The sequence below is a fragment of the Amia ocellicauda genome, chromosome 6, assembly GCF_036373705.1.
Source record: "Amia ocellicauda isolate fAmiCal2 chromosome 6, fAmiCal2.hap1, whole genome shotgun sequence".
NCBI lineage: Eukaryota > Metazoa > Chordata > Actinopteri > Amiiformes > Amiidae > Amia > Amia ocellicauda.
In genome coordinates this window covers 4,452,053-4,470,852 of record NC_089855.1, presented here as the reverse complement: position 1 = coordinate 4,470,852, position 18,800 = coordinate 4,452,053, and the positions used below count along the sequence as shown (strand labels likewise).

At 41.3% G+C, this 18,800-nt stretch overlaps 1 protein-coding gene and 2 long non-coding RNA genes across 4 annotated transcripts; 2 read left to right on the top strand and 1 right to left on the bottom strand.

The window, feature by feature from the left end:
- Positions 1-4,139: 4,139 nt before the first annotated feature.
- Positions 4,140-5,159, top strand: LOC136751765 (uncharacterized). The gene is made up of 3 exons (XR_010817062.1): positions 4,140-4,234; positions 4,666-4,706; positions 4,940-5,159. It is a non-coding gene; the product is annotated as an uncharacterized LOC136751765 (long non-coding RNA).
- Positions 5,160-8,430: 3,271 nt separating this feature from the next.
- LOC136750771 (ICOS ligand) lies at positions 8,431-14,348 on the bottom strand. 2 transcript variants are annotated; one of them, XM_066705823.1, is made up of 7 exons: positions 14,110-14,332; positions 13,620-13,670; positions 12,598-12,936; positions 11,934-12,221; positions 11,441-11,572; positions 10,605-10,655; positions 8,431-10,418 (listed from the first exon to the last, which is right to left on the bottom strand). In XM_066705823.1, the coding sequence occupies exons 1-7, from the start codon at positions 14,162-14,164 to the stop codon at positions 10,381-10,383; spliced, it is 954 nt and encodes a 317-aa protein (XP_066561920.1). In that variant the 5' UTR covers positions 14,165-14,332; the 3' UTR covers positions 8,431-10,380. The 2 variants fall into 2 exon arrangements, with proteins under 2 accessions (XP_066561920.1, XP_066561919.1); XM_066705822.1 differs by lacking the exon at positions 8,431-10,418 and having other exon boundaries at positions 10,425-10,655; positions 14,110-14,168; positions 14,282-14,348.
- Positions 14,349-17,248: 2,900 nt separating this feature from the next.
- Positions 17,249-18,560, top strand: LOC136750770 (uncharacterized). The gene is made up of 3 exons (XR_010816957.1): positions 17,249-17,407; positions 17,797-17,889; positions 18,210-18,560. It is a non-coding gene; the product is annotated as an uncharacterized LOC136750770 (long non-coding RNA).
- Positions 18,561-18,800: the final 240 nt, after the last annotated feature.

Sequence of the window (18,800 nt, the reverse complement as noted above, 5' to 3'; positions counted from 1 at the left end):
CAAAGGAGACAGAGGTAATTTTGGGTATTTGAAATGTGTCAGTTGTCTCAGACTCCACAGCTGGGTCAGTGAATTAAGCATCTTTCTCTCCACCTGCCCTTATCTGTGCTTCCTGGTTCAATTCATTTTCAGATATGAAGACAATCCTCCCATTTGCACTGCTGTCTGTTGTCTCCCACAGTACAAGTTAAGTAAAACACTTTTGCCAATTACCTGACAACCCCTGTAGCGAGGAAAATGCATCTAACAATGTAATTCAACGAGTAAATATAATTACTCATTTTGGTATTTTTAACACTGCTTGTCACTTTGCCATAACAGCATAAAAAATAAGCTAACTACGCCACCTTGCGTTATACCAAGGAAGAGGGCCTTGCATATATCCACTGTAATAAAATATTATTTATAAAAAAGGTTAAAGCTAAAAATGGAAGATTCTTAGAAAATGAAAGAAATGTGGCAAATGTTCTAAATGAGTATTTCACAGAGGTTTTTACAAATTAAAAAACAGATGACATGCCAGTCCAGTCCATGATCAGTCCAGTCAAACCCTAAGAGAGATCAGGATAAATGAGGAGGAGGTACTAAAACAAATGTCATACCTATCAACAAGAAAGGGGACAAAACTGAGCCAGGAAATTACAGACCAATCAGTCTCACCTGCATCACCGGTAAAATGTTGGAAAAAATGATTAGACAGAAGATAGAGGAGCATCTCAATGAAAACCATATTCTTGAAGATAGTCAACATGGGTTTAGACGAGGCAGATCATGTCTTACTAAATTTATTAAATTTTTTTGAACATGCAACTGCAGCTGTAGATCACGTGAAAGCATATGATATGATATACTTAGATTTCCAAAAGCTTTTTATAAGGTTCCACACCAAAGACTGATCCTCAAATTGGAAGCTGTAGGCATTCAGGGTAATGTAAGTAGATTATGAACTGGTTGATGTATAGGAAACGGAGGGTGTCGATTACAGGAGTCGCTTCTAACTGGAGTGAGGTTGTTAGTGGAGATCCACAGGGATCAGTACTAGGGCCTTTGCTGTCAAATTTGCAGATGGTACTAAAATAGGTGGCTCTGCAGATACAATCTCAGCAGCACAGGCTATTCAAAGGGACTTAGATAATATTCAGGTGTGGGCCGACACCTGACAGATGAAATTCAATGGGCACAAGTGCAAGGTATTACATGCAGGTAACAAAAATATCCACTATAATTACACTATGGGAGGAATAGAACTAGATTAAGTAACGCATGAGAAAGACCTAGGAGTCTACGTGGACTCCTCACTTTCTCCATCCAAGCAATGTGGGGAAGCAATTAAAAAGGTAAACAGGATGCTAGGGTATATTGTCAAAAGTGTAGAATTGAGAACAAGGGAAGTGATGTTCAGACTGTACAATGCACTAGTTAGAGATCATCTGGATACTGTGTGCAGTTCTGGGCTCCACACTTCAAGAAGGATATCGCTGCTCTAGAGGCAGTTCAGAGGAGAGCAACCAGACTTATTCCAGGTCTGAAGGGAAAGTCCTGCTGAGAGACTGAGGACCTGAACCTTTTCACCCTGGAACAGAGGAGACTACGTGGGGACTTGATCCAAGTCTTCAAAATCATGAAAGGCATCGACCACATCAAACCAGAAGAGCTTTTCCAGATCAGCAGGGACACACGCACCCGGGGACACAAATGGAAATTGGGCTTCGAGGCATTCAAAACGGAAAACAGGAGACACTTCTTCACACAGAGAGTAGTCACAATCTGGAGTAAACTACCCAGTGATGTGGTAGAAGCTGAAAGTTTGGGAACATTTAAAAAATAGACTGGATAGGATCCTTGGATCACTTAGATATTAATGAACACCAAACAAGAACGATGGGTCGAATGGCCTCCTCTCGTTTGTAAACTTTCTTATGTTCTTATGTTCTTAACTCCGCCCCCAAATATACAAATTCTTCACCGATCCGAGGTTACTAAAGACGTAGACATCTCCTCGCCACCCCCACTTGCTCAAAAAGCTCCAGGCCGACATAACCATTGTCCATTTCAAAGAGATAACCCCTTTGGCCCTGTTGAAGAGACAGCCTCGCGGATCTCGCTTAAGTAGAAGTATCTATGTTACTAAAGAATCGGGAGGGCTTTAATAGAGCTCTTTTGGAGCTTCACTCGCGTAGGGAAAAATATCTATGTTTTCTAAAGAATCTGAAGGGTATACAGAGCGCTCTTTTGGAGCTTCATACGTATAGAGAAAAATAGCTATTTTACTAAAGAATCAGTCTGGCTTAAAGACAAATCTTTTGGAAGGTTTGAAAAACAGTTTAAGACCCCCACCACCCTGCACATTCCTTCGGGGCCCTGTCAACTCCACCCATCAATATGGTAATTATTCTGTGACGTTATTCTGTACAAGCACCCCCTCCCCCCTAGGAAGGCCCCCTCCCCCTAGTTCAACTCAAGTTCAAGGTCAAAAGGTCAAATCCCCCCTTAACCCCCCTTAAACAGTGCCCTATATTACTACTCACAGGACATTCTGAAAGTTTCTTAATACACATACTGAGGAATTACAGTTTCTTTAGTCATCAGATATTTAAATAATAAATATGTATTTACATTGTATAATCAGAATATGTGTCAGTGTATGATCTGATATATCCTGTCCTGTTTTATATGGCATTACAGACTTGACGAGTCTGTGTTCCCGGGTACTATTGATAAACCAGCACTATAATGAAAAGGTCACCATGTGCTCAGCGTGTCCATCAATACTGCCTCCTGAAGACAGAGGCAGATCAGTCTGTACCTCACAGAGAGAGTCAGGACAGTAAAGCAGCCGGTCACGATGCTTACACTAATCCTAACCTGCGCAGTCTATCTAACTGGTAAATAATATTTAATGATGCATTTAATTTAAAAAATAATATAATACAAAATGTGTAATTTGTGCATTTCATAATTATTAATGTTGTTGTTTTGGTGGTATAGTTAGAGATTTGGTTAGAAAGAGAGAATTGTTGTGTAGTTAATCATAAAGTTTCACTGCATAATTGCTTTAGAAAAAGAGACAAAAGGCAGGAGTTGGTGTGTTTTCCAGGTGTGCCGGTCAGTGTGGGGCTCAGTGAGACGGTGCCGTGTGATCTGTCTGCCTCTGAGGTGACCTGGTACCGACACAAGCCTGGTCAGTCTCCACGGGCCATCCTGCAGTATTCAAGCATCTCCACTCTGCCTCCCACTTACTACAATGGGTTTAGGAGAACAAAGTTTACTGTTTCTAAAGATAATGGGACTTCAGTTTTAATCATTGTCAATGCCACTGAGGAAGATTCAGCTACTTACTACTGCAGCCAGCAGAGACACGCTGTGTTTGGCAACGGGACACAGCTTCACTTCAAAGGTCAGTCACTGAGCTCTTCCAATAATGGAAAATATCAGAAATTCACAAGTACGTAAGATCATCTAATATATTATCACCATTGTTAAAACACTCTTATTAAGATTACAGAAGTCTAAGATTACATTCTAAATCATTAATCCAAACTTGAATCAAGTACTAAAATCAAGTAAAAACTGAGAATTTCAAAAAGACAATAACTTTAATTAGTTCGAAAAGTAGACATCAGTACTACTGATATGTGATGCATAATTCAATGGTAATATGCATTGTTTCCAGATAATAGAAACCACACCCAAACTAACTGTAGCCACAACTGCAACTGCAGAAGAGGTAAAAATGATTTAATCTAATTTTAGTTTATCATATGTGTAGGACTGGTCATGTTATTTCCTTTGCATTTATGTAATCAAAATAAAGTATTTGTCTATGATACAGTAATGCTGTAAGATATCATCACAACTTTATAAGTGTAACTATAAACACAGTTTCTGACTTTTCTCTGCTGATATGAATCTTGACATGATTTACTAACCAGAGTTGTGTTGTCTGTGTGTCTCATTGTAAAACTAAATTATTAGTGCTTGCACAGAATACAATGTAACAAGTTCATTCTTTCAAAGATTTTGTTTGAAATGTTATGCCTTCACAAATGTTCTGTAATGTCCAATTCATCCAATATATCTTGTTTTGTCTGATGTATTAATGAATTAATTTAGAAGTTCTGACATTGATCTCTGGTCTTAGATGTGGAGGTTTACCTCTGTGGGCTAATAGCATCATTAGCAACGGCCGTGGTATCGAGTGGAATTGCTGTATTTTATTTTAAGAAAAGAAAAGGTCAGTATTGCATGTACAAATCTATGAACATACTGAGAGCTTCTTGAAGTCTCAGATTTGCTTTCAAAGACAATAAAAGGCAGATATTCATCAGAATTTAGAAGCATTAATGGTTAAATATAAAACTGTGCAGACACTGAACAAGCTTATCAGAAATACTGGCATACCATAACTTGTATCATTCTTGTGATTCTCAGCACTTAATTTTAAATACAGTGGGTTTGACATTTCCTTCTTAAACTGTGTGTGTAGCGGTACCTACACACAATTTTCACAATACTCCTTTTACACCAACACCCACAATCTATTCCTCCAACAATTAATATAGATTTGACTTATAATACCCAGTTGACCCCTCTATGCACAGTGTGTAGAAAATGCTGTGTGAGTCGTAATGAAGGCAGCGACTCTAATGTGTGGATTGGTTACAGATGGTGTTGTTCCCCTGAAAATCAACACTGACAGCGACAAGGTAAACATCTGTGTTCCTTTGTTTTTATTTTATTTCAATATTTTTTGTTTCTCATATAAGTCTTATATAATCTCATAATCAATTGACAGAATTCAGCAGTGAACACAATAGACCTGTGACTTTATGAAGGTAATTGGTAGAACTGAATTGTGTTACGATTCTGGTCAGGGTCAGGTATGTGTCAGTGTGGCAGTGATGCTGTGCTGCAGTGATGTGGTCCTGTTGTATCCTAGGGCTCAGGAGAGGATGGAGTCCAGTACGCCGCCCTGGATCTGTCTGCTCGAACTCGAAGGAACCGACAGAAACACAGCAGGGTGGACGACATGGCGGTCATTTACTCTGATGTCAGCCACGGCCAGCCTTAATACTCTGTGTGTCTGTATCTGCACTGCAGACAGAAGGACAGGGATGTACGTCAGGGTGAACAGCAATGTTGCTCTCTGGTCCAAAATCTTAATGTGTTATTACATTAACTTCAATTACATAAACCAGCAATACAAATAAAATATATGTTATGTCTCAATATGAATGTCTTTTCACATTTACATTCACATTTCAAATTGTTAAGCTGAATATCTTCACTTTTTTCACCTCAACTGCTATAACAGGGAGAGCAGGACACAATGTTCAGGTGAGCTGACAGGCTTTTTATTCAACACTTTTAAAGTACAGAAAAAATAAAATAACTATGTTCTTCACACTCCAGATTCTCTTCAGGAGCAAAACATTATAATTATAATAACAATTAAATAAACTAACCAAAGAAAGACAAACAAACACAAGGAAAGCTTCTTCAGACACTCCAAGGTTTACAAAAGCCTGCAGTGATCTGGAATCTTGAGAGCTTTTTATTTAGAGAGCTTTCAATAAGAATAATGATTTCGCAGATTATTAGTTTTGCATTAAATCTAAATAAAGTATATTATTTTATATTATCATGATGCAAAATATGCTGTTTCCAAATATTAAATAGTATACAAATCAAAGACTACATAAACATTAAGAAAAAATATAAATATATATTTGTATTGTTAATACAAATAATTGTTAAATATTTAAAGCATTTACCTTTTTTTTAATCAAATTAAATAACTTCCCAATATAATAAATGTGTCACTCATCTAAAACACCTTCCTTCTGATTAATTTGTCAGTTTTGAAGAAAGACCAGCTATGTGGATATTTAGTTTATATATATAACACATATTTCCTGTCAATGTTTTGTACTAATCGTGGTTGTTTTCTGCACAGAGCTTTCTGTATGTGTGTCAGGAGGCAAGGTTAATTCAAATACAGCCATCAATGGGTGGGTCCTGGACTGAATTGTATGAAATATTCAATTTTTGTAGTAGTTGTTTTATGCAATTGTTTAGATACATTGTTTGTGATACATTAAATCAGTTTAACATCTTGACTGTGTATCAGGGGGTCTGTCTCCTAAAGAGAGAGACGCACGTGGCCCCAGTGGCTGTGATTGATCGCCCCTATATGAGCTATAGACAGGCATTCTAAAGATTACACATCTCAGTTAGCCACAGTTAGTTTAATCTAGACTGAATCAGTAATTAATTTAAACTATTGGTAATTGATAAGAAATAAACAATATGTATAAAATAATCACTGAATAACATTGTTTGAAATGGGTGTGTGAATATATTTAAAATACAAATGTGTATATATAAAACAAAGCTCTTTATAATTGTATACAGTTTCATACTTATTTAGACACAGGAACAGATAACCTTCCATCAATATTAATATTTTTATTAAACATTCACTGGAAAGTCTTTTTTTCTTCTCTCAGTGGAACAGGTATTTAACACAGATGGTTTATAAACAGGGTTAACAGCTTAGACCAGCTGTCACAGGATGTGAAGCCGCAGCGCTGTCCCAGCCGTTCAGTTTGACACCTCACACTGCCCACAGCACAATTTCCATGAGCTGTGTATTAATATCTCACGTAGTCTCGCTGGTTGGCTTTCACATCTACAGCGCACCTAAACAGTTACTGCCTATTCTGAGCTCAGGTCTGACAACCACAAAAACAATAACAGACTCACAGTGTTGAGTGTGGATGTGTGATCTCATCTCTACATTGAACACCACACTCCTGTCTGCTCAATATGTTACTATTTTACTAGATGTTTATGACAAACTAATGGAAAATACACCCCCCTCCCTAACTACCCATATATATAGCTTCTTCATTTTCAGTTTTGTGTTTTTAAGTCCTGAACTAAATACCAAATGTCATGAAACCACCAGTCACATTTTTCTTGAATATACCTGATGACAGGTTAAAATTAGAGAGAGGGGAGACTCTTCTGTCAAACATAAGACCACCAGCAACCAGAGTTCAGTGAACAGCTGAACAGCTGTCATACAACATCACTAAACATTACACAGCAGGACCAGGACAGCACCATTCCCCATGTTGGTATGCAATGATGAAGAGGAAACACAATATACAGGAAGACCTCTGTGGCGGGTTGTTGAGGAAACAGCAGGACTTCGCTGATGCTGGCCTGGCTGGTCCCACAGTGGAGCTCAGTGCTGTGGTGTGGGGAGGTGACAGCAGAGACACTGGAGTGATTCACTGATGTCTCTGAGTGGCTGCACTTCTCTGGGCTCTGATCAGCTGCTGTTCCAGTCCAACGCTGTTACAACTGCAACTGTTACTGCATGGAAACACACTGACTGGGCTCTCCTGCTGTTTCCTTCTCTCTCTCTCTCTCTCTGTCTCTGTCTCTCTCTCTCTCTCTCCAGCCTGCAGCTTCGTGGCCAGGAAGATCGCGGCCTCCATCGCTGACAGAGAGCAGCAGGAGAAGCCCGACCCGGCGCCATGTAGCCAGGCTATAGGTGAGACTGCTGCCCCCTGCTGGCTCAGACAGACTGTTGCACACCCCCAATAAACCAGAAGAGTCAAAAAGGAAAAGCTCCCAAATGTTGTCAGCCTTTATTTTAACCTTTGTAAGTACAGCCTCTCTAACGGCACTCAGGGCAGCTGGCACAGAGCTGGCCTCGGTGTAATTCTGTGTTGGGCTCTTGATCTGTATTGATCATCTTCTCTCTGGTTGTTTGCTGTCCTGAGGGAGCCCAGTCCCCCGGCCCTGTGTGTCCAACACCCCCCCCAACCAGCAGCGAGTGACGGCTTCCTCACAACCTCCTGCAGCGGGAGCTGGGCAGGCCTGAAGGATGCTGCTGGAGCCGAGGCACACAGACTGCACTGATAATAAAGGCTTTGTGACTCAGTCGGGTGTGATCTGTTGTTTTTACAAAAGTTAAGGCAGCCCTCATCCCTCCTCTGTGGTGTGTGTCTCCTGTCGAACATTTCCAATAGAAACTGAGTTTAAAGGCTTCCAGAACAGAAGACAGGAGGCACATCTTCTCATTCTAGTACTTTATTACTATCAACGTTGCTGCACTGGGGAACCAATGGACATGGGGGGTCATGTTTAGAGTCTTTACTTCCTGAACTCTCTGACCTGATTAAATCAAACCTTCTCTACATTCAGCTCCACTGAAGACAGGCCTTTATGTGCACTGAGCCTCCAGCACTGGCCAGTGAAAATACACAGAGACGAATACTTGAAAGGTTTGTTTGGGAGATTTTAAACTCTGTAAAACATGATCTATTTCAGTGGGAGTTGTTTTCACGTCAAACAGATCATTTCCCAGAAAAGGTCACCTTAAACATTTCTGAAAGATCAATTTATCGCAGAGACTGTGGTGTCAACATATTTAATAAACAAATCCCCTAAATGACTATGTATAATTCATATAGTGAAGAAAACACAAAACCAAACACATACAACCATGAGAATATGTGCAGAATATCGTATAACCTCAACACCAGTGACAAACATTCACCTACTCAAATGGCCAAAACACGAGTTCACAATCTGTTTAAGTATTAAGTGATTAATTAGTTTCAATAAAAAAGGACATTTTAAATAATTCAAACATCAGGCAGCACAGTAAGCAATTCTGGTGTTCGTGCACTTTTAGCTGTGATCACCTGATGACCCACTGATTTCCTTTCTTTTTCTGGTATGTTAATTTCTTTAAGTTTGCTCACCTTAGGTCCCTTTTTCAGGACACATTCAGGAAGCACATATTTTAAACTGAAATCATGAATGCATACATTGCACATTGTGTTTTTACATATTTTATACTATTTCTATATTATCACCTGAAATGATTACATCGCTTATTACAGGTGACCAATGAGTTGGGTTCACACAGTAAGTAATTGTGATATTATCCAGCAACTCAACTGAACTAAAATGGGAGAATTTGTTGAAAATCTCTACAGAAAAATCCATGGGAGAACAAATCAATTTAAAATGATCTGTTAAAATATGACTTACAGCTTCCCATTCTAATTGTTTCCTCCAAAGGGTTCTAGCATTGATATTTGAAAGACTGCATTCAATAAGTGTAACATTTTCTTAAAAAAAAAACCTTAAGCACAAACTATGTGCACACATTTGTTTACATCCCAATTAGTGAATATTTCTCCTTTACCAAGATAATCCATCCACCTAACAGCTGTGGCACATCAAGAAGCTGATGAAACGGCATGATCATTACACAGGTGCGGCTTGTGCTGGGACAATAAAAGGCCGCTCCAAAACGTGTAGTTTTGTCATACAACACAATGCCATGTGTCTCCAGTGTTGAGGCAGTGTGTGATTTGCTACCAACTGCAGGAATGTCCACCAGAGCTGCCGTCGGGTCCAGACCCTGGTGTGGATGAGCCGCTGATGAGCTTCCCTGAGACGCTTTCTGACAGTTTGTGCAGTGACTGGTTGTGTAGACCCACAATGTCAGCTGACTGGGCAGCTGGTCTCAGATGATCCTGCAGCTGAAGGAGCCGGATGTGGAGTCCTGGGCTGGCGTGGGACACGTGTCTGCGGTTGTGAAGTTGGTTGGATGTGCTGCCAAATTCTCTACAATGTCATTGGAGGCAGTTTGTAGTAGAGATATTAACCTGCAATCCATAGATTAGGGCCTAATTTATTTATTTCAATTGACTAATTTCTTTACATAAACTAACTCTGTAAAATCGTTGAAACTGTTGCATGTTGCCCACCCCAGAGGGCTAACAGTGCACCTACACCCCAAGGTGTGACGAGCCATCGCCACCCAAGGGCTGTTGATGTTGACGTTCACGTTCCACACCCGAGGACCGGTGAGAGGCCCTCACCAGAGGGAAGACCACAGCCAGCAGCACCACCTGAGAACTTTCTCATCTTCTTGCTGCTGTAACATAATTCTACTGCTTGGAGGGGCGGCAACCATTAGGCCTGGGTCTTAAGCCGTGGACCCCCAGAGATACATTTTCTTCTAAAACAGCCTGCCATCCATAGGAGTTTATTCTCTCCTCTGTGCCTCATGGTTTATTTCATGTTGGTATATTTTATATTTGTTTACTTTATTTTAGTTTAAAGTGTTAAAGGTTTATTTATTTGATTTATGTTTATCAATCTGTAAAGTGCTCTATGGCTACCCTGTGAAGGGTGCTATACAAATAAAAATGGATTGATTGTTGAGTTTATATTTCTGTTAAGTGTATAAACCGTTAAGATCTCATCTTAGTACAACCATAGCAATAATAAAAACGCATTTCAACTTCAGTTCTACTCAACATCTTGATTCTGATTTCTCTTCTTTTAGTTTAATTTATCCAAGTCTTTTCCTTCTTCTTGTGCTGCAGTGACAAAACAAACATGGTCAGTCTTCCCTAAATTAAGGCCCAGTAACACAATACTCACACAGTACACACTTAGGAGTTGTGCTGTCAAAGGGAGGCAATGATACTAAAATATTGCTGCCTATTGAGAAATACACTACAGAGGGCTACTGGGGGACTGTTCAGTAAAGACCACTACATTACCCTGGTTATTGTCAGATCCTGTCAGAGGAACACCCTCATCTCTGGCTCCACCTGTGGAGAAAACACACACACAGCATCAGACGTCTGTGAAAGAGACTCTCAGTTTGCTGCTACATCAGGCACTGAGGCAGTCTTCATGCTGCAGAGACTTCAGCAGTGACAGTCAGGTGACCCAGCTGCCCTGTGTTGTAGTGAAGCTGGAGTCACACTGAGACACTATCAGGAGTGGAAGCAGTTTTCTCAGCTCTGTGTCTGAGGTTGTGAGTGGGGCTGAACTGGGGTCAGCTGCTCACATGACAGAGACCCTGTGTCTCAGTCTTGTCAATAGGATCCCCTCCCTCAGAGCCAGCAGACACACTGATGATCTCAGCTGTCAGAGACACTAAACCAGGCCTTCTCCTCCTTCTTCTGTCCTGTATGTAACACTACAACACTGTACTGGTGTGGAAATGAACACAGCACTCCCACACTGGTCTCTGTGACAGGGCGATCAGAGCGCGTTTATAACTGGAACCAATATGCGGTCTGAAGGCTGGGTGATAAAGTGTGAAGACAGTGTTGATGAAGGGAAACATCCCCAATACAGCTGTGCTGTGTGTGGACAGGGGCAGCAGAGGGGTGTGCAGGATTCCTCAGGACATCCCCACTGTCCTGGGGTCCCACTGATGAACTCTGCACACACACACTCACACACATACACATAGATACTCTCATACATACACACTGCACCTGACACACTCACACAGTGTCACAATGCAGCTCCCATACTGACACATTAACACAGTGTCACTGTGCAACACGGACACTAATAGATGATTCACACACAGCTCACTTACTCTGACTATACTGTAGATGTCTCCCCCAAACCCTACACAATGACCTCCTCTTCAGTAAGACAATGACAGCCACGGCTACAGCTACTGCCACTGCAACAACTATTCCAACTTTAAAGCCAGAGCGTGTGTGATCTGAAATCAAAGTGAAATAAGAGAGTTCAACACAGATCCTATCCCTCTGTTTAACTTACTCTGTTAAACTGATTTCTGCAGCACAAGTTAAGCTTTTAATAAAATATATACGGAAACAGTGATCACTGAATTTAGTGCATTTAGGCATTTGTTTTAATATTTTAGTATAAATTAATAAACCTTTTACAAATTACTTTAAATTAATGTACATTATGCAGTTTTGTGCACTTCCCACATAAACTACATCTCAGTTACAAAAACAAAAAGAGCTCAGTTAGTTTAATTTATTACTAGTTGAAAATGTATGTGGTCATACAGACAACGTATTTTATTTTGTTTAAGATAATCCACAAATCCTTACAGTTAATGAGCGTTGACGTCTTGCTCTCGTTAAGCTGGAGGTTTTCAATGGTGCAGCTCACAGCGATGTCCTGTGTGGAGTGGACAGTGAGGAGGCTGAAGACAGTGTACAGCCCAGTGATAGGGTCCTGAGACACCAGTGTCATCACTGTGTCCACAGGGGGGGGCTGTAAGTTAATGAGCCAGTGGACCCTGGGCTCAGGAAAGCCCCCCGAGGAGGAGCAGCTGAAATCTGCGTAATCTCCATCTGGGTCTCTGACTCCCTGCAGCTCTGTCTCTGAGTAACGGGCTGTGGAGAGGAGCAGGGCACAGTCACACTGTACATAACACACACTAACAGCACATCTAAAAGGGTATAAAAGTTGGCATACTGTTACCCTAAGATGTTTTGTATAGAAGGCTTATTACAGTGCTCTGTTCTCTAGAATTCAGTCAAGTTTCCATTAAATAAGCCATTTAACCAGTTTTTTTTAACCTGACTGGGCTTTACTCAGGTCTGAGAATCTGAAACAGGCAAACACCTTAGTGTGTCATCCTCAGGCACCACACCTGTCAATATTGTTTGTTACTGCTACATGGGTTTCTGAATAACTCTCAAATCAAATTGAACTCTGTTAATACTTGTGTTTTCAGTGAATCAAGGATAAAAAGTCTGCTTTTCTCACCTGCAGCTGCCAGACAAACCTGGTCCAATTGTTTGGTGGATTCCATGTCCTCTTTATGAAAATAACACACATATTTCCCCGGGTCCTTCTCAATAACATCAGAGAGTCTCAGGGAGAAGTTCCCTTCAGGCAGTCTTGCTGTGAACAGCTCTGTTCTCCCCCTGTATGAGGGGTCTTGATTTTCTAGAGCATCCCTCCCCTGGACAAAGGCATGGACCACCAGGCCATCATCTGATCTCCATTCAACAGAAACAGTTTGTGGCTCCAGTGTTTCATCACCTTTATAAACACAGGGAAGCACAGTGGAGTTTCCAATGACTCCAATAACACAGTCCTGCCCTGCAGAAGGATGAGAGATTCAGACACAATTTATACTGACAGGACATAGAGAGCAGGATTCTGAATGAGAATGAACACCTGAACATCTGAATCAGATCAACAGATTCAATTATATTTACAACATGGCCAAACACAAAAATGCCTTGGAATCAATAAGTTAATACATTTGTTTGAGCACTAACGATTATTATACAATGAACGTAATATCACTCAGTATATATTGTCCTTATATTTTGTCGATTCCAGCTGTGTATCTAACAGTCGTTGCTTAGTTCTAAATATGTTAACTAATTAATCAATTGATTAATTTATATTACATTTTTAAACAACAACATCATGGTAATCAAGCTGCAGCAAAGACTAGCAAATCCGCTTCAATGCTGACTTGTGTCAAGAAATACAATTATGACATAATATTTTCCTCATAATTAAATATAATGCCAGTTTATATCAATACATCAGCAGTGTTTTATTCTCTTCCCTTGGCGCATATTGTAAAGCCATATAATCTGACCCAACTCGGCAGCACTTTGGTGCACACAGGCCCAGTAACACAATACTCACAGTACACACCTAGAAGTTGTGCTGTCAAAAATATTAAAAATATTAAAATATCACTGCCTATTGAGAAACACACTACAGAGGGCTACTGTGGGACTGTCCAGTAAAGACCACTACATTACCCTGGTCATTGACTGGCCCAGTCACAGGAACAGCCTCATCTCTGGCTCCTCCTGTGGAGAAAACACACACACAGCATCAGACCTCTGTGAAAGACTCTCTGTCTGCTGCTAGTCGGGCACAGGGCGTCTTCATGCTGCAGAGATAGATACATTAGAAAGGGGAAAACAAAAGTAGAACATCAATCCCTTGCGTTAGAAGTTTGCAGAATCTGATGTGATATAATATGACAATCTTGTTATAATGGGATACTGCTACTGATTACCATTACATAAATAACCAACAATACAAGAGGGCGAAGAACAGGTTTATTGTGTCACACTGCACTGCTCCCAGCCTCTCTCTCAACTCCTCTCTTCCACCCAAACGATCTACACCAGAGTTACCGCCACACACAGGACCCGCAGTCTGCCCATCCACACGCACAGTGCTGCGGCTCACTTCGCTACAATGTGTATTTGGTTGCGTGTGACGTCATCAAGGCAGACGTACCTGCAGCCCCGCCGGCAGTGAGAAGCGCACAAACCGCGGCGCACAGCAGCAGCATCGCCCTTAAGACAGAAAACACAGTGATCACCTGTCCATCGCCTCCCTAGACCTGTGTCGCCACATACTGTATACAGCGTTGTCTGATTAAAAGTGAATTTGTCATTATTATACAGACCGACACTTCGTTTCGCTTCAGGAAGTCGAGCGCACAGGTTGAGTTTCCAGTATGACCTGCATTACCGGTCCTTACCGGGTTTAACAAAGGTGGAGGCAGCCCAATTAGTTAACACACCCCGCTAGAGGGGGTTGTTACAGTATGATCTGATGTATCCTGTCCTCTTTTACATTTGACAGATTTGTTTTATATGGCATTACAGACTCGATCAGTCTGTGTCCTCAGGTGGTAACCAGTTGATACACCAGCACTATAATGAAAAGGTCACCATGTGCTCAGCGTGTCCATCAATACTGTCTCCTGAAGACAGAGGCAGATCAGTCTGTACCTCACAGAGAGAGTCAGGACAGTAAAGCAGCCGGTCACGATGCTTACACTAATCCTAACCTGCGCAGTCTATCTAACTGGTAAATAATATTGAATTATACATTTCATATATATATATAAAATGTATAATGTATATATTTTGTATATATGTTGGTGGTATAGTTAGAGAATTGTTGTGTTGTTAATCATAAAGTTTCACTGCATAATTGCTTTAGAAAAAGAGACAAAAGGCAGGAGTTGGTGTGTTTTCCAGGTGTGCCGGTCAGTGTGGGGCTCAGTGAGACGGTGCCGTGTGATCTGTGTGCCTCTGAGGTGACCTGGTACCGACACAAGCCTGGTCAGTCTCCACGGGCCATCCTGCAGTATTCACACATCTCTACTCTGCCTCCCACTTACTACACTGGGTTTAGGAGAACAAAGTTTACTGTTTCTAAAGATGATGGGGCTTCACAAATATGTAAGAGCATCTAATATATTATCACCATTGTTAAAACACTCAATTAAGATTACAGAAGTCTAAGTTTACATTCTAAATCATTAATCCAAACCTGAATCAGCTACTAAAATAATGTAAAACCTGAGAATTTCAAAAAGACAATACACAACAATTGTGACAATATTTTGAAGGCTTACAATGATGACAACAACAATAAGAATAATGATATTAAAAATAAAACACATGTACCTTAAGGACACATTAAAGTTAAACTAACTGGGATAAAGTCCAGGAACAGAATTATTTATCTGAATGAAAGGGGAAGCTATACTAAGCATTCTTCAGTCTCTGAGTGTATGAGTTTAGCTGCTTTTGTAAAGTTGTTCTAGCAATAGTTAGTGGAAGCACCGCACTACAAACATGTGTTTTAATATGTGCTGCTTATTGAGCATTCAGCTACTTTTAAAAGACACTACATCAGAGATCAGCTCTGTTAAACTGGATATCTACAGCACAGAGGACAGACACTAACAGGGCCTGAATTTAATTAGATTGAAAAGTAGACATGAGAAATGACACATAAGCCAATGATAATGCACATTATTTCCAGATAATAGAAACCTGAACAGTACAGCATAGGTAAAGGCAGGAATCAGGATTGTGGTCATGTGATCAGGCAAACAGCACTAACTTGGAAATCCATAGAACAATGGTCAAAAAGAGGAAGAATAAGGTCAAGAACACAGAGAGCTCTATTGGGCTAATTGCTCAGAAATGCAAACTACAGGAGAAGACTTCACAAGGATGCTTGGGAAAAGGAGGGTTTAAAAACTCTTAGAGAATTAGATTAGGAAACAGAAGATAGGTGTGCAGGTTAATAGGAAAATACAATAAACCAATAATGTGAACTGAAATATGAGTAACCAGAAAGGGGAAAAAGGAAATGTAATAGTTCATTCTTTATACAATGTTGTTTAAAATGTTAGGCTCTCAAAAAAGTTATATGATATCCAATTCAATATTGTTTTGTCTGATGTATTAATTAATTAATTTAGATTAATTGAAAGTTCTGACATTGATCTCTGGTCTTAGATGTGGAGGTTTACCTCTGTGGGCTAATAGCATCATTAGCAACGGCCGTGGTATCGAGTGGATTTGCTGTATTTTATTTTAAGAAAAGAAAAGGTCAGTATTGCATGTACAAATCTATGAACATACTGAGAGCTTCTTGAAGTCTCAGATTTGCTTTCAAAGACAATAAAAGGCAGATATTCATCAGAATTTAGAAGCATTAATGGTTAAATATAAAACTGTGCAGACACTGAACAAGCTTATCAGAAATACTGGCATACCATAACTTGTATCATTCTTGTGATTCTCAGCACTTAATTTTAAATACAGTGGGTTTGACATTTCCTTCTTAAACTGTGTGTGTAGCGGTACCTACACACAATTTTCACAATACTCCTTTTACACCAACACCCACAATCTATTCCTCCACCAATTAATATAGATTTGACTTATAATACCCAGTTGACCCCTCTATGCACAGTGTGTAGAAAATGCTGTGTGAGTCGTAATGAAGGCAGTGACTCTAATGTGTGGATTGGTTACAGATGGTGTTGTTCCCCTGAAAATCAACACTGACAGCGACAAGGTAAACATCTGTGTTCCTTTGTTTTTATTTTATTTCAATATTTTTTGTTTCTCATATAAGTCTTATATAATCTCATAATCAATTGACAGAATTCAGCAGTGAACACAATAGACCTGTGACTTTATGAAGGTAATTGGTAGAACTCGAAGGAACCGACAGAAACACAGCAGGGTGGACGACATGGCGGTCATTTACTCTGATGTCAGCCACGGCCAGCCTTAATACTCTGTGTGTCTGTATCTGCACTGCAGACAGAAGGACAGGGATGTACGTCAGGGTGAACAGCCATATTTTTCAGCACAAACCACATGGTCTCCTCACTGCTCAGGAGAGCATTAATGGTTATATCATATAATGTGTAGATACATTTCAAACAGTGATCTCTGCACTCTGCTCCATTTCAATTGTGTTGTTTTCTATTTCTTTTTATGAACACATATAAACTAGACCTGTTGTGCAAATGAGGCTCCTGTTACTGATGAACTGGACAGGAAATCAGCGTGTGAATCGATAAAGAGAACTACAGCTCCCAGAAGGCATTGCACACAGCCCTGCCACAGTCGCTTCCGGGTGTCGTGTTGTTTCGTAAGCTTGTCTTCAATGGACGCTCTTTGCCATCTTGTCGCACAGAGATAATCAGAGGCCGCGGCTCATTGACACTGAAACCACAGAGGCGCGCTAGACATGGTCTGACTGCTCATTAAAGGTAATTAACGACCCTCCTGTCACTCGAGGATCCCGTCCTTGCGTCTGATTGTACTTTAAGAATGAACTTTAGCACCCGGACGAGAGAAAACAGATGTATTGTGTACTGCTACTATAAGGCCAATGGCGACTATCATTAAGAATTATTAATGCTTTTGTAACCTGTTTCACACCGTTTGACTGTATTGACTGTACACGATGAGAGGGCGGGGCTTACTGTGACCCAGCGCTGTTGCAACTACATACGTGTTACTGCATGGAAACACTGACCGAGTCTCTCTCTCTCTCTCTCTCTCTCTCTCTCTCTCTCTCTCTCTCTCCTTCCTGCTTCCCCCTCTCTCTCTCTCTCTCTCTCTCTCTCTCTCTCTCTCTCTCTCTCTCTCTCTCTAGCCTGCAGCTTCGTGGCCAGGAAGATCGCGGCCTCCATCGCTGACAGAGAGCAGCAGGAGAAGCCCGACCCGGCGCCATGTAGCCAGGCTATAGGTGAGACTGCTGCCCCCTGCTGGCTCAGACAGACTGTTGCACACCCCCAATAAACCAGAAGAGTCAAAAAGGAAAAGCTCCCAAATGTTGTCAGCCTTTATTTTAACCTTTGTAAGTACAGCCTCTCTAACGGCACTCAGGGCAGCTGGCACAGAGCTGGCCTCGGTGTAATTCTGTGTTGGGCTCCTGATCTGTATCAGAACTGCACAGCGGTGGATAATCTCTGGACAAGTGACAGTCATTTATAAACAGTGAGGCATGTCCTCTGCCCAGTCCACAGTGATCCGACTCCCTTGTGTGTTTGTGTCGTCTCTCCGCAGCTCCGCAGGGGCAGCAGTCGCACTCAGAGGAGGCAGCCATGCTGACCTCTGACCCCGGCGGCCCTGCTGCCCCACTACAGACAGCCGTGCAGAAGTGCGGCTCCTGAGGTTAAAGGTCACGCTGGCTGTGGGACTGGGAGAGGGAGGGAGGCGATTGATCATCTTCTCTCTGGTTGTTTGCTGTCCTGAGGGAGCCCAGTCCCCCAGCCCTGTGTGTCCAACACCCCCCCCAACCAGCAGCGAGTGACGGCTTCCTCACAACCTCCTGCAGCGGGAGCTGGGCAGGCCTGAAGGATGCTGCTGGAGCCGAGGCACACAGACCGCACTGATAATAAAGGCTTTGTGACTCAATCGGGTGTGATCTGTTGTTTTTACAAAAGCTAAGGCAGCCCTCATCCCTCCTCTGTGGTGTGTGTCTCCTGTCGAGCATTTCCATTAGCAGCCCAGGGACACCAGTAGAAACTGAATTGAAAGTCTTTCAGAACATCTCCTCAGTCTAGTACTTGATTACTCTGCACTTCACTACACTGGGGAACCAATGGACATGGGGGTCAAGCTTAGAGTCTTTACTCCCTGAACTCTCAGACCTGA

What these genes read in the sequence shown, in the direction of transcription:
- LOC136750771 (XM_066705822.1), bottom strand. Translation starts at nt 14,164, where the DNA reads ATGCTGCTGCTGTGCGCCGCGGTTTGTGCGCTTCTCACTGCCGGCGGG. An exon ending in GGTTTGTCTGGCAGCTGCAG is followed by an intron (nt 12,222 to 12,597) that starts GTGAGAAAAGCA and finishes TCCTCTCCACAG; the next exon opens with CCCGTTACTCAGAGACAGAG. An exon ending in GACGTCAACGCTCATTAACT is followed by an intron (nt 11,573 to 11,933) that starts GTAAGGATTTGT and finishes CTTTGATTTCAG; the next exon opens with ATCACACACGCTCTGGCTTT.